This window comes from Mixophyes fleayi, chromosome 1, assembly GCF_038048845.1.
Source record: "Mixophyes fleayi isolate aMixFle1 chromosome 1, aMixFle1.hap1, whole genome shotgun sequence".
Lineage (NCBI taxonomy): Eukaryota > Metazoa > Chordata > Amphibia > Anura > Limnodynastidae > Mixophyes > Mixophyes fleayi.
In genome coordinates, this window is record NC_134402.1 from 408,152,651 (window position 1) to 408,166,967 (window position 14,317).

The window sequence follows — 14,317 nt, forward strand, 5'->3', positions numbered from 1 at the left end:
TAAAAATAAAAAAGCCAATCTAGAAAAGCAAAAAATGTATGCTTAAAGCATTAGCTACTCTAAAAACCAATACCTGTTTTGTAGATTTGTGTTTATATAAACATGGGTACTCCTATGTCTAAGTAATTAGTCATCTAAAAGTTGCCCTAATATTTAGTAAAGGCAAACCAGCATTCTTCCATTTTTATGATGTGGCCGCTAGTGGCGCTGTTCCATTTCAGTCTATGGCTACTTTTTAACATCACTTTGGTTGAACAAACAATATGGCAGCTTCCACTCTTTAGTAAATACAAATGTTCAGAGATCTAAGGTTCTCTGTCTGGAATAACACATGCCTACATGCTTTGCTGAATGTTTGTAGACTAAGAAAAGTTTAAATGAAACCAACCTGTAAATATAGGTTTGTTTTACTCTTTTACTTGCTAGTAATGCTAACAGCCAAATATTATTTTAAATGAGATTAATAGGTCACTGATTTGTCATTGCAGCTGCTTTTAGAACATCAGGACGCTATTTCACCAGACCACAATGATGTTCTACATGAGCTGCTTGAGGCTCTTGGTTCCGTCCCAGATGTGGAATCTTTTCTTGGTAAGTTTGTTTCAGGGTTTTTTTTTTCTTGCCTGTGTCATTGAACGTTTTAATTGTGTAAAAGTGACCTTTTCTTGTTAACTCATTTCCTGTTCAGTGTTCTGTGCCTGGCCAGATAAGTAAAATAGTTATTGTTGGCTCGGTTTCACTTCAAAACAAGCACACATGGTCACACGCATCACCCACACATTATGTACCACGAAAGCAATTGCAAGTTGGACGTATTCGTTTACTGATTTTGCAATATCCGACAAATATAAAGTCGCTCTTTTTCAAACCTTGTATCAAACATGTCATATGAGCCGTCTTAAGCAGGCGTCCCATCTGAAACCTTCTGAATGCCAACTTAGCTTGCGTTACGTAATTCTTGTTTGTTTTAAATTATTACGTGATTAGACTAGCACAATGCATTTCAATAACCTAAATGATTAACGTAAGATTTCAGTAACGTCACAGCTTATACCCACAAATAGAAAAAGCACTCAAAAATACCTTTAAGATATATCACACATGTATACTTGGAAAAGAAAATGATCAGTTGTATGATAAGCTTCAGGATAAATTAATCATAAACAAAACTGCCAAGAGAAACCGGTTCTATGTTATCTGGAAACTAGTCTGAATAACTTATTTAAAAAAATGTTGGAAAGAGAGCATGTAATTCTGGCCATTTACTGTGTTTTCGGCAACGTTTGTTGGAAATACACCTTGTATCTCAGTGTGTGAAGCCTCAAAACTCTACAACAATAATCTGATGAAAATCGATTGGAGTATGATGTTAGTAAATGGGGTCGCAAGATGACTGCTATATGTCTGTGTGTGTGAGATCAAAATTGGCCACTGATGCTTTGAGGCTTGATCGCTGCATATGTGACCTGCATTCATTTACCTGAGGAGGAAGTGATCCACAGAGGAATTATTACTAAGACTGTGCTTGGTAGTAGGTTAATTGGCTGTCACCAAATATTGTCCCGTGTGTTAGGGAATTTAGACTCTAAGCTCCAATGAGGCAGGGACTGATGAGAGTCAGATCTCTGTACAGCGCTGCGGAATTAGTGGTGCTATATAAATAAATGATCTTCTATGGAGCTAAATGAGATGTGAAACTTTGCACAACAATTGTTTTAATGGGTGTAATAGATCACTTGTAATTTGTAGAAATACATTGTTTTACCTTATAATCTATAGTATGTAATAAGTACATATTCTTTTTTCAGATTGTACATTGCATCTTGCTTTGTTTTTGTTTATACAATCAGTTTGTTACAGGGCTTCATTTTATGACTTCCTTTCTGTGGTGCATAATACTGTAATGAATGTGAGCACACACAGCAGAATATTAATTTTGCATCCTGTTTGAATGCATCTAAACACATGCATACCATCCGGTACCTACTGCGGTGATCCCTACAACACGGCAATGAAATACGTGGCACATAAGTGACCATTAGAAACTGTGTCTGAATCATTTCTTGTGCCATCTGTTTCATTGCAGCTTGCGTCTATAGCAAAGGTTTCTGTAAGCCCCAAGCGGCGGGTATTTACCCAACGGTATACTCATGTCAAACAGAATGCAAGCATTACCCTCATGTGGACGAACACAAATGTTTGTGCGTTAGATTATTACATTACTCTATATATTATATAGTTTCCATATGTCGTCATCAAAAATGAAATTTATTTGTGTATTTATATAGCAGCAGCTTATTCCGTAGCGCTTTACAATTGGGGACAAACACTGTAATAAAGCAGTACTGAGTAATGCAGACAAAGAGATAAGTATATAGAATAATTCAAGGGCCTGCGCTCCTTCTTGGTTGCAAGAGCAGCGCTGCCAATTAGGGGGGTCCCACCCTTATATAACAATTGCAAGAAGTAAGGTAGGCGCTCGTTGACTTAATTTGTATCTTTCTGATGGTATTGTGTTACTATGAGGTAGAAGATGTTAATTTTATATCGCCAAGATTACCAATGTAAAGTGCTTGATTCTAATACAGGCAATAGTCATTTACTGATCATTGGAATTCATATTGCCTGCATAAGAATCAAGCACTTTACATTGGTAATTAACATCTTCTACCTCATAGTAACACAATACCATCAGGAATGTACAAATTAAGTCAGAGTACCTACCTTCTTGCAAAAGTAGGCCCTGCTCACCAGTTTACAATCTATGGGGATTGCACTGTGGTAGTAATAAATGTGCACATTGGGATCATGGGAAAGAATATATCTGCATTTTCCTTGCCAATAATGCTACAAATATACACCACTACTGCCGCCATTTAAGTATCATACAATGGAAAGTCCTACTCTTTCTGGTATATTATTTTCCTGGTAAACAGTCATGCTTTTTCTTTTTTATACATTACTATAGATTAAATTGTTGACTAGATTTTATTTTTCCCGGCAGGTGAGGGTACAGTTGACTCCAATGACCCCAACAAAGAGAGCGCGCTTAGTCAGATGGCAAAAACTGAAATCTCCCTTTCACTGACTAGTAAATTTGATTTGCGGGAAGGGGAAGATAAAGATATGAAGAGCCTGATGATCAAGTAAGTATTTTGATCTAAAGTATATTGTTTATGTACAATTCACTGAGACTTTATTTTCTTCACGTAGAACCTAAAGAAACTTGATTGTTATTCCATACTAACTCTAACTATGTAAACATGGTTGTGCACATTTCAAAACACTATTGGAACGTTGACATTTCAAAGCTTTAGTGGAATGGATGGAATTTTCCAGTAGCATTCTGCTGTACTGCAAGATTACATATCATGTCAAACCGGTTGTATCATATAGTGCAATTTCATTTTGAATTGCATTTAAAGTCTATTGACCTGCTGTGTAGATTGCGAAGCAGTTAATTACTAAAGTGCTAATATTTGTTTAGATGAATAAATATGTCTGCTTGAGTGGAACACCAAGTGGGTGGATCTAGGTCCAATTTCGACCAACTCCTGAATGTTTCCAGTCAAGTGTTGATTGAGATGGTCATGCTGTAATTTATGGCCGACCCTGTCTAACATTACCTAGTTGGTCATCCAAATTCCATTAATCTCTGACATGGTTGTGGTCCTAGAGGACAAGGTCAGAGCAGACTGGACTTAGAATCACACGGTTTATAGAGCAGTGATGGGTAACAGACGGTCCTCACCTGCAGTCATCACCCAACTCCGTCCGCCTTTTTCAGATTTTCTTGTTATAGCTTGTTACACTTGTCCTACATTAAAATGCCTTCTGATGGGTTATTACATAAAGGTGTCTTTGTTTGATGTATTGTTTTACCCCATTACTGAGATTAAGGGTAATGTACGGCCCTTTTGAAGGTTAGAGGGCCGCCTATGCGTCCAAGTTGCTCATCACTATTATAGAGGAAAAGAGAGACATTTAATGAGAAGTAAGCTTGCCAACCATCAGACAAACTAGAGCTCATTTTTTATCAAATGTAAATGGGAGTGTTTGCATTGTGAGACTTCATTAGGATTATTGTATTGAGGTTATAGAGGTAAGGAGGGAGCCATTGTAATGGACAGCGTATTAATTCATATGTGAAAATTGTCACTTAACTGCTTGGGCCACATAAGTCAGCACCTGATGTGTTTTTACTAGAGATGAGCGGGCTCGGATTCCGCTAATCCGAGCCCACCCGAACAGTGCAGATCCGAACGGGATCCGAGCACTGTTCGGATATTTCCGGCGGGCAAAAAATTGAAAACGAGGCTCTGTCGTCCAAGTCTCGCGTCGAATCTCGCGAGGGGTGGGAGGGAGGGCCCAGAACAATTCCATCTTGTACCTCTTTTTTTGGCATTATGTGCTCAAGCTACCTCGGTGCAACCTTTTGGCCTAAAAACAATATTGTGAGGTGTTCAGAATAGACTGGAAATTAGTGGAAATGATTGTTATTGAATGTTATTGAGGTTAATAATAGCGTAGGAGTGAAAAAAAAACCACAAAACTGGTTTTTAGCACTTTTTATGCTTAAAAATAAATCTGAACCAAAACCTTTCGTCAGGTGTTTTGCGAAACAAATCCGAACCCAAAACCTCAAGCAAATCCGAATCCAAAACACGAGACACCAAAAGTGTCCGGTGCACATCCCTAGTTTTTACTTTTCATCAACAAAATGTAAAGCTCTTTAATAGAAATCCTTGGATTGCATCTAATATTTCTATGGGTGCCTTTTACTTCCCACTAATCAGAGCTCATGTGGGAAAATGTGCTTGAAATTATTTGTGGTGAATTTCTAGATGAACGTCTAACATTGCTAAAGATAATGATTCAAATTAGTGCACGATGTAAAAATACTTTTATAGCAGCTATCTGAAACCCTTTAATCATCAGCCAATGTGTGTGAAGAGCAATGATTTCTCATTTATACAGTACATAGACTTTCCATTCCATTGTACGCCTCTCTCACGGCCTAATGAGAAACATCTGTATCTTACAGCAGCTGGGATAGCTATGCCCTGGAGGTGTGTGTGTGGGGGGGGGGGGGGGTGGGAGGGGGGGGGGGTTGCAGTCCAGCCATATAGCCAATTTGGTGCAACAGTCCCCCTGTTTTCTGCAGTATGATGAATGTCAGGCCTGGTATTACAAGTACAGTGATCGAGCAATTATTATCATCTTTTTATTTGGAAATTGTGAATATATTAACAATATATATTATCTTTATTAATTTACTGTTGGCTACAAGATTATTAAACATTATTTTCATTGAAATATAACTTTACAATTTAGATTCTTTTGCAAAACTAGATTATCATTCGGTTGTTATTTGGTTAACTATTTGTTACTACACAACTTTCAAGAAAAGGATCATCGGGACTCTCCATGGCGGTCATGTAGACCTGTATTTTTCATTCACTAATCACAGGCAGTGACGGACAATGTTTTTTGGAATTCAAGACAAAGATGCCGAACCGTCCTGTGCACAGGTTAACAACCCTTAAGCCAATGAAAGGTTGACTACAGTTTTATAAATATCTTCGTTATCATACATCCCACCTCAAATAGCCAGCCAGCTATTTAATATGTTCACCTCGAAATTCTTCAACGTTTTTTAGACTTTGAATTTACAATTCACCAGATTGGCCACAGAAAGTGGGAAAGTGATAACTATTCCTCCTTTGGATATTGCCAATCTCCCTGCTCTTGATTGTTCCCAATTTGTTTTAATGTAAGCATTGGGCAGCCTGCTTTATTTTGGGAGACTTGCTTATGGTCCATTGCTTCCCCAAAGGGGCATTTTTTGCATGTTGATGTAAATAAAGATGAACATCAAACATCCATAAATTATGGATAGAATACCAAATGGAATCCCCGCGCTTCGTTAATAAAAGTGTATAATGCAGCCACAGAGGGAACAGTGTTATGGAGGTGGGTCCTCTTCAAATATATAACAGAAAACATATACACTCCCAGGCACAAAGATAAATTAGTTCAGTGCATTAGACATTAAAATCAATATATGTAATCAAACTGCCCACAGGGGGCTAAAATATCCAGGTCCGGACCGAAGGATATATAATGTATATTATACATAAATTCATACAGTAAACACTACCATTGGTATAGTCCAAAATAAATATCTTCAAGGGAAAAATATATATATATAAATATACATGGAATTGATGATGGCTAAACATGGAGAGTCCAGAAAAAACGGAGACCAAGAAACGGGCAGTTCCAAAAAAGAGAGAGCCGATGTCTTAATAAAACAATGTCCCAAACAGTAAAGTGTGTAATCCTAAAAATGGCTTTGACTCACGGTTTAGAAGAAATATAATATGTCCACCCACTCGTAGATGGGATTGTAGGTACTAAAACAAGTGTCTGTAAGAAGTAACCAGTCTCCCTAGTGGGGAGATGTCTAAGTAGATCCGAGAGACATTCACAGGTGCTGTCCGGAAACTGCGCATACGGATAGTATTGGGTCGTCGGCTGTGTCTCCTGATCATGCTGGTACAAATTAATAAGAAAAAACAAAAAAAAGGCCGGTTTAACTGTTAGAGCAATCAAAAAACGAATGTCCAAAAGCTGAAAAATGTATGAATGATGTATTTTTTTCCCCCTACGCATTTCACCCGATAGGGCTTTTTTCAGGGATGTCTTGTACATGTAGTGCAAGTAGCTAAACATTCCTTCTAAAGTGCCTTTTATAGGGAACTAATTACTCTGATTGCAATCAATCAAAGGAATTAGTTAAAATGAGTTCTGTCGTCATTAATTTGTATCTATTTTGTTCTTAGTAACTAAATCTGGAATGCATTCTTTCCCATGTAGCTGAAGTGCATTTTGTTTTTATTTAAAAGCTAAACAAGTGTGATGGGAAAGTTTTTGCTAAACAGTCAACAACCACAGATGTTTAGTATATAACTCATACTTGCCAACCTTTGGAAACTTCATTCTGGGAGATCCCAGGCAGGATGGCATGGTTGGGGCACGGCGAATTGTGTCATTTTAGCCCCCGCCCTGCGACAAAATGCCATTTTGTTGTGGGGGCGGAGCCAAAATGCAGCGATTCACCGCAAATCGCGTAATTTTGAGGAGGACGTTGTTGTATGCGGGATACTTGCCTGCTCTACCGGGAGTCCGGGAGACCTACCCGAATTTCGGGAGTCTCCCGGACATTCTGGGAGAGTTGCCAAGTATGATATAACTCCTAACACTGCAGACAGTTGGCAGGATTTCTTACAGTCCCTTGGGTCATTTGGCTGCTGGGCAGGTACATTTAAGACTATAGCGAGCTGTATAGACTTAGTAGACCTCAATATGTGTAATCCCCCACTATGACTTGTCCAATTAACATAGTTACAAAGGTTTTTTTTATTATTCTGAATACTTGTCTAATAAATATGAACTTTTTCTGTATAAAAAAAATCTTCCATATCTGTTTTAAGGAAACTGTATTGTAAAATTAGTGGGTCAGGGGGTAAATCTTTAAAACCTAAGACTGTGCCTAGAAACTGGGAACAGTTGGTAGCTATGTATTTCCAGGCTGGTGAACTTCATCTCAAACAACTGCTCAATCTGTCTAAGTGGTGTATGGTCGCCTCTTACTGATTTACTACTCTTTAGTGGGGTTTTTTCAAAGACAAGAACCACCTTTTGTGATTGTCCTATTTGTCTCCCTTTTGGTTAAATTAAATAAACAGGATTTGCATGCTCGTTACAGAAATCATTTTGAAAGTGTTTCATGAGGGTTCGATAATCCGATACGACACCTCCTAAAAGCACATTGTTACAACACATTTGATTTTCATTGGTGCTTACTTTTGAGTGTCAACTGCAGTAAAATCAGAGGAAGCTCTGCATTACTAGGTTACATTCTGGAAAAAAAAAGTTTTACACCAGAGGTTTGGGGGAAATGTACAGAAGCCGCCCTTATTACCACATTGCTTTGCAGAACCTGAACGTCTACGTTACTTGGGTTATAATATAGAACGTGGATTACTGTGCTGTGTCGAAACACTCTTGCCAAATTATCATGGAATGTGGCAGAATATTAGTTCAAGACAAGCATTGGTTTTTAAACTATTAGTTATTTAATGCATGCGAGTGCCATTCATTTAAAAAGCAAGAAGAGCCCCGCAAAACTTACATTGTTTTTAAAAAAACAAACAAAAAAAAACCAGTCATATTTGAGTATAATGTCCTAGAGGTTGGATTACAAAAAAAACCCTCTAATCTCTATTTTTGTAGGACTAAAAAGCTGATTGTAGATGTGATCCGCACACAGCCTGGAGAAAGACTCTTAGAAATTTTGGAAACTGCTGCTTCTACGCCACAGGTAATCAAATCTACCATTGGGACTTTTCTGAACATTATTCCTTAATGATGCATTGAAATGAGTAAAATAGTGTGTGTGAATGGAGCATAACATAGTGCGATCACCTACTAGGTTTTATGAATAGTAAATGTTTCTTCAGAAATGTATTTATGTCTCATAGAAGGCTGAATACACATAATAACAGCTGGGTCACATTAAGCATTACTGAAATAAATGAATAATTCCTGGAAACATTTTTAATGTGGGCTATTAGCACTTGAATATCTTCCATTCATTTTGCTAAGGCAGTTTTTTATATGTATCCATTTAGAAACCCTCTGGCTTCCGGCTATTTGTCACTTTGTGTTGACTAGTAATGGGCACAATGGCTTACATAATCTGCTTTCAGGAAAATGAACACTTAAAGGTCATCGAGAAACGAGCGGCTCTTGATGCCAAGACCCCTGATAAAATGAAGAGGAGTCAGTCTGTGTTGGAAGATGGTCAACTCCCCTTGGAACAAAAGAAGAGGAAAATCCTCCGAAATCTCCGGATTTTAGAACAAGCTGGATTAGTGACAGAGGGAACGAAGTACCAAGAAATTATCAATGAGATCGCAAAGGTACTACAATTTTATCTTTACATTTATACATCTCTCTGCAGATGGCATGTTATCACCTATATCACTGATTGTGGTATGATTTATCAGTACATATATTTAGATGAGGCAAAACTATTATTTTTCCTAGTAACATTCTTTTCACCCTTCCTTTGTTACTCTTACCCACAATGCACTCTGTTCATTCACTTCCCAAACACATGCAACGTATATATACATACATATATACATATGCCTTCATTGTAAAATTATCAAATCCCATTCATTTATTTTCTCCAGAACATATATATATATATATATATATATATATATATATATATATATATATATATATATATATATATATATATATATATATCAGCAGATTTACTTGTAATCACTGTGTGTGTATTAGTACACAACAATCTAGCATTAGAACTTACACACTTGTGGCAGAACTTTGAATTTGATGATACGGCCTCATATAATAGATGGCTCCTTATTCCATATTATTGCAGGATATCCGAAACCAAAGACGACATCGGCAGCGGCGAAAGGCTGAGCTTGTAAAACTACAGCAGACTCTCAATGCCCTAAACTCCAAGACGGCGTTCTTTGAGGACCAGATTACCTATTATAACACATATATCAAGACCTGTCTGGACAACTTGACTAGGAAGTATGTTCTGTTTTAATTGTCTGTGTATATGAAACATACTCTTGTTTGGGTTTGTCATCTAATCAAACCCTGATATTACTTTCTTGAAATGATAACCCAGGTAAAACTGGTTTAAGAATGAATTTAAAACCTTAAGGAAAAGCGAGAGAGAAATACAAGGCAAATTGCATTATGATTTTTACTTGGTACAAATAAAATACAAATCTGCAACTGTTTGTAAAAATGTTGGCGTTCCATATCCTGCTCTTCCTGTACTTCTCTATCATCAATGTACTGTCCACAGGAATTCAAGGCGATCTATCAAACTGGATGGGAAAGGAGAAGAAAAAAGCAACAAGAAAATGAAACGTTCATCACTGAAATACACAGCAGCGAGACTACACGAGAAGGGCGTCATCCTGGAGATAGAGGGGCTGCAGACCAATCAGTGAGTGGGTTGTAAACATCATTGGTATATAATAGCTCTACTGTGAACAACAATAATTACATCTCATGCGATTTTACACTTGGAAAGAAAGCACATTTAATGTTCAGCTATTTGGCCACTTGTTACTAATGTGTGACCTTATGCAGTATATACACATTGTTAGTGTTGGGCACATATTTTCTTTTTTTTATTTTAAAATTGGGCTCTGCTGTCTTAACCCTCATCCAGCTATGAAATGCTGATCTCTTCTTGTTGGAGGTCAAGTATGACATTGAAGCACTGATTTCTCTGGGCGCTCTTGCATCAAGAGCACTGACAGATGCTGCCTGGCCATCCAATCAGTGCTCTTATCACAGGATGCAATTCAAAATTCTCATTTCTCCAGCCTCATCTGTTGCGAGGGATGGTGGGGCTCATTATCTCTTGAGCCCCCAATTTCTGCTGTGTAAAGGGTGAAGGCAGTGTTAAGTACTAGGTTTGGGTGGACTTCTTCATACTACTTGTTAAATTAATATAATTAGTGATGAGAAGTCCTAAAGATGGTTTGAAGTTGTGAATCCTCATTTTCTCGAACCTTTACTGTAAGTAGCGTCATTCTGTCTATGCAGCATATCATCTGCACCTTGAACAGTCCTATTAGGCTATGGTTGAAATATGATCTGGCTTATTTCATTTTAATTGTATTTTATTTTATTGCTTTTAATGTTGAAGATGATAATTTTTTCTTTCTATTGATTTTGCTCTGTTTAAAATAAATATATATACACACACGCACCCACACTATGCATTCATTTAACTGTTCCTTGCTCTCCCAGGTTTAAAAATGTTCTGTTTGATATAACACCTGGAGACGAAGTTGGCGACTTTGAAGTAAAAGCAAAGTTTCTTGGTGTTGAGATGGAAAAAGTCCAGCTTCACTTTCAGGTAACGGAGTGAAACCAGTGGGACACCCTTGAACAATCGTATCAAAGCTAGAGGCCAATAATTTCCGTGATCAATGTATTTATTTATTACACGATAGAAATAAAGGAGAAAGTTACTTGTCTTGTCACAGGTTCCATGCCACAACAGGGCTTCATACTTGTAAAGTGGTGCTTAGCCTTTTTAGCTAGCTTGGTATAAGTCATTATTATCATCATTATTTCTTTCTTGTGTAGTTATTCCCTAGCTTGGTGTAAGTCATTATGATCTGTAATCCAACATTAGAGGCTACTACTTTTGTACAGTGGACTTACAGGAGAGAAGTTTTATTTGTGTAGAAATATGCTTCCACTACAAAGCAAACTTTTCTCTCAATTGCCTGCATTTGTGAAAAACTTTGCATATATATTTCTCAATCCATTATAAATAAAAATTATAATTCTAGGTTTAAATTCTTTTTATAGCTGTGCTATGAATTATCACACAGGAAGTGTTGGGTACAATGTATGCTATCTGGTTTCCCAACCACAACAAAAACACTTGTCTGTGCCTATGTGTCGGAGTGTGTGTATATGTGTCTGTGCCTATGTGTCGGAGTGTGTGTATATGTGTCTGTGTGTTTGTGTGTGTTTTTATTTTTAGTTCAATTTCCCCTCTGTTGCCAGATGCTTTTGACCAGCATTTGTTATATATGTCCTTCCTACGCAGTTTGTCATCACGACACAGGTGACATATACTGTGGTTCTAGGATTCAGCGCTTCTCTCCAATTATAGATTGATGTAAACACAAGAATCCTTTTCTGTAACCTGTTGTTCGCTTTATTCTGTGAATTTACTACCGGAGATCTCAGCCCCCAAAGCAGAGTTTCAAAAAACAAACCAAAAAAAAACCAGATGTCAATAAATTGTTTCTAACAAATGCTGTTTCTTTGCACAAAAATATTGCTGTGTTAATCCGAAATGTATTGGTAGGAAAATTGACCCTAGTGAGTGGGTGTGTTTGTGTGGTAGAGAATTTAGACTGTAAATTTCATTGAGGCAGCTACTAATTGGAATAGTTACACATTCTCAGTAAAGAGCTGTGTAGCACGTTAGTATTCTAAAAATAGAGTATTAATACCATTGTGGTACCTGGCTAGCTGTGTGTAATAGCTGATGGGGTTTTTATCTATCTTATTATATAGTAAACAAACACTTAGGCTTTTCTGTATCCCTGGTTTCTGTTGTTTTTTTTTCACCTAAATTGACTGTTAGCACCATTTGTGGTATTACAATTGATCAATATGAACAATCAAAATCTGATAGATGTTGAGTGTTTAGAATGGGAGATCAGGTTGACTTTTGATCCTCAAGAACCCCTGACAGCAAAGGCGTAACTACCATTCCACACCTGCAGGGGGTGCAGCTAGGAGGCCAGTCTCCTTGTTTTGTTTTCTGTCTGGGAACAGGTGAGATAATTACTGGCCCAGTAAAATAGATAGAAGTCAGTAGCGGAGCTACTATTGGTACGGCAGGTGCAGCGCATCGGGGTCCATGGAAATAATAGGGCCCGCTGCATGGCAGATGCAATGGGTTGGGGGCCCCGTGTCCCTTCTCCCCGCCTCTCTGCACCAGGGCCCACAGCTCGCTAATTCCACCTCTGATAGAAGTCACCAGGGTATGATTAAAGAAATCTTCATAACATGACCTATGGGATACTCCAGTACTGGAATATGGAAACCCACCACTAACTTAACCCATGTACTGTAAATACTAGACCACCACTGGTAACTTCTCCCTTACACCAGCCAATGTGTGCAGCTCCAAGAAACTCCCAACACAGCTGGAGGATTTAAAACCACATTTCCTATATTAATTTACTCCTCTCTTTTTTACATTCCAGGATTTGCTGCAAATGCAGTATGACGGTGTTGCTGTAATGAAAATATTCGACAAGGCAAAAGTCAATGTGAATCTTCTTATATTCCTTCTGAACAGGAAATTTTATGGAAAATAAAGAAATTCAGGTGTTTTTAAATGGGAACATTTGTGTTGAATCAATATCAAAATTATTTTTTGTAACATTTTTAAGTTAATATATTAATTCAAGTCCTATTGTGAACAAAATCTATTTCAATTAAAAGAAAATGTAGTGAGTAACCAAAATTTATGAGCTGATTGTATTATGGTGCCTTTAACCCCTTCAGTGACAGAGGACTCCAGGCTCCCCTGAGCATGGGAGAATTTTTTCTTGTTTTAAACCCTTTCCACACTGAAAGGCGTTTCCGGTAAATTGCTGCGTCTTAATTACTGCACATTCCAGATAATTTAATTTTACCACGAGAAACACAAGTTTAGTTTAAATGCTTTCAGTTACTAGATTTTCTAAATTCACTGAGCAATTCAATTATGAATAAATAAAATAAACCTCTTATCTATATTTAATATTGGGATGCATCCTAAAATTGAGAAAAAAATATTGTGTAAATGTGTTTGCGTAAAATAAGTGCTCATTGTCTATAGTGTTAATAACTACACAGCAGGACTGATTTTCACTCTAACGTAACAAAATTGGATAGATTTTTTTTCTTAGTCATTGCCGATGTCTGGTAAACGAAACATTTTGTCAGCAAAGATAGACTATTGGGGAATACTGTAATATTGTTTTCTTATTAGTAACACATAATTTATAAATGGCAAGAGAATATTTGCTGTAATGAAACATTGCATGAAGCTGACTCCCGAGTTAATGCACTACTGCCCATTGGCCCATGTATTTTATACTGTCAGTCTGTACTGAGTGACAACAAGGTACCTGGGTAATGATAGCTGTTTTTAGTGTCAGAGGTTTAGCCACCCCAGTGCTAATGTGTTATGGGGGATAAGCAATGCATTATGGTACATTGTTTCCTCTTCTGGCACTGAATGGGTTACACAACTTTTTGTTTGTGCCTTTTTATATGTCAATTGCTCTGTCTTTGTAATTCTCTTTATTTTTTAATGCAATAAAATTCATTGTTTCATTAAAACAGACTGTGTACACTTTTAATTGTTTTTTCTCATGAGTAAACTGAAAATACAGGGGCAAACTTGGAAGGGAGTTTCTATTGGTATATGTAAAACTTTCATGACTCCTTGTCATTAACCGAGGACATCCATTAATGAAATCAAGAGCACTCATCCGCCATTCCGCTCCTTGCTATGATGACCTTGGCCAAAGTCAACAAATGAAATAAACAAACACATTTACCCAGGCTTTATTCCAATGCTATCCCAAATAAACACACCACAGGATTCATCTCCTCCCTCTCTCCCACTGCCCCCATCCCTCCTCCCCCCTCCAACAAG

The 14,317-nt window shown here is 37.5% G+C and overlaps 1 protein-coding gene across 2 annotated transcripts in view; it reads left to right on the top strand.

Annotated features, from left to right (window-relative positions):
- Window positions 1-14,002, top strand: part of IQGAP2 (IQ motif containing GTPase activating protein 2) — a 207,295-nt gene extending 193,293 nt beyond the window's left edge. For both annotated transcript variants that reach the window (XM_075182047.1, XM_075182056.1), the window contains 8 exons: window positions 489-591; window positions 3,005-3,146; window positions 8,299-8,386; window positions 8,775-8,987; window positions 9,482-9,642; window positions 9,926-10,069; window positions 10,885-10,993; window positions 12,873-14,002. In XM_075182047.1, coding sequence (XP_075038148.1) covers window positions 489-591; window positions 3,005-3,146; window positions 8,299-8,386; window positions 8,775-8,987; window positions 9,482-9,642; window positions 9,926-10,069; window positions 10,885-10,993; window positions 12,873-12,986 — 1,074 coding nt within the window. In that variant the 3' untranslated portion in view covers window positions 12,987-14,002. The remainder of the gene's footprint in view (window positions 1-488; window positions 592-3,004; window positions 3,147-8,298; window positions 8,387-8,774; window positions 8,988-9,481; window positions 9,643-9,925; window positions 10,070-10,884; window positions 10,994-12,872) is intronic.
- The last annotated feature ends 315 nt before the right edge of the window (window positions 14,003-14,317 follow it).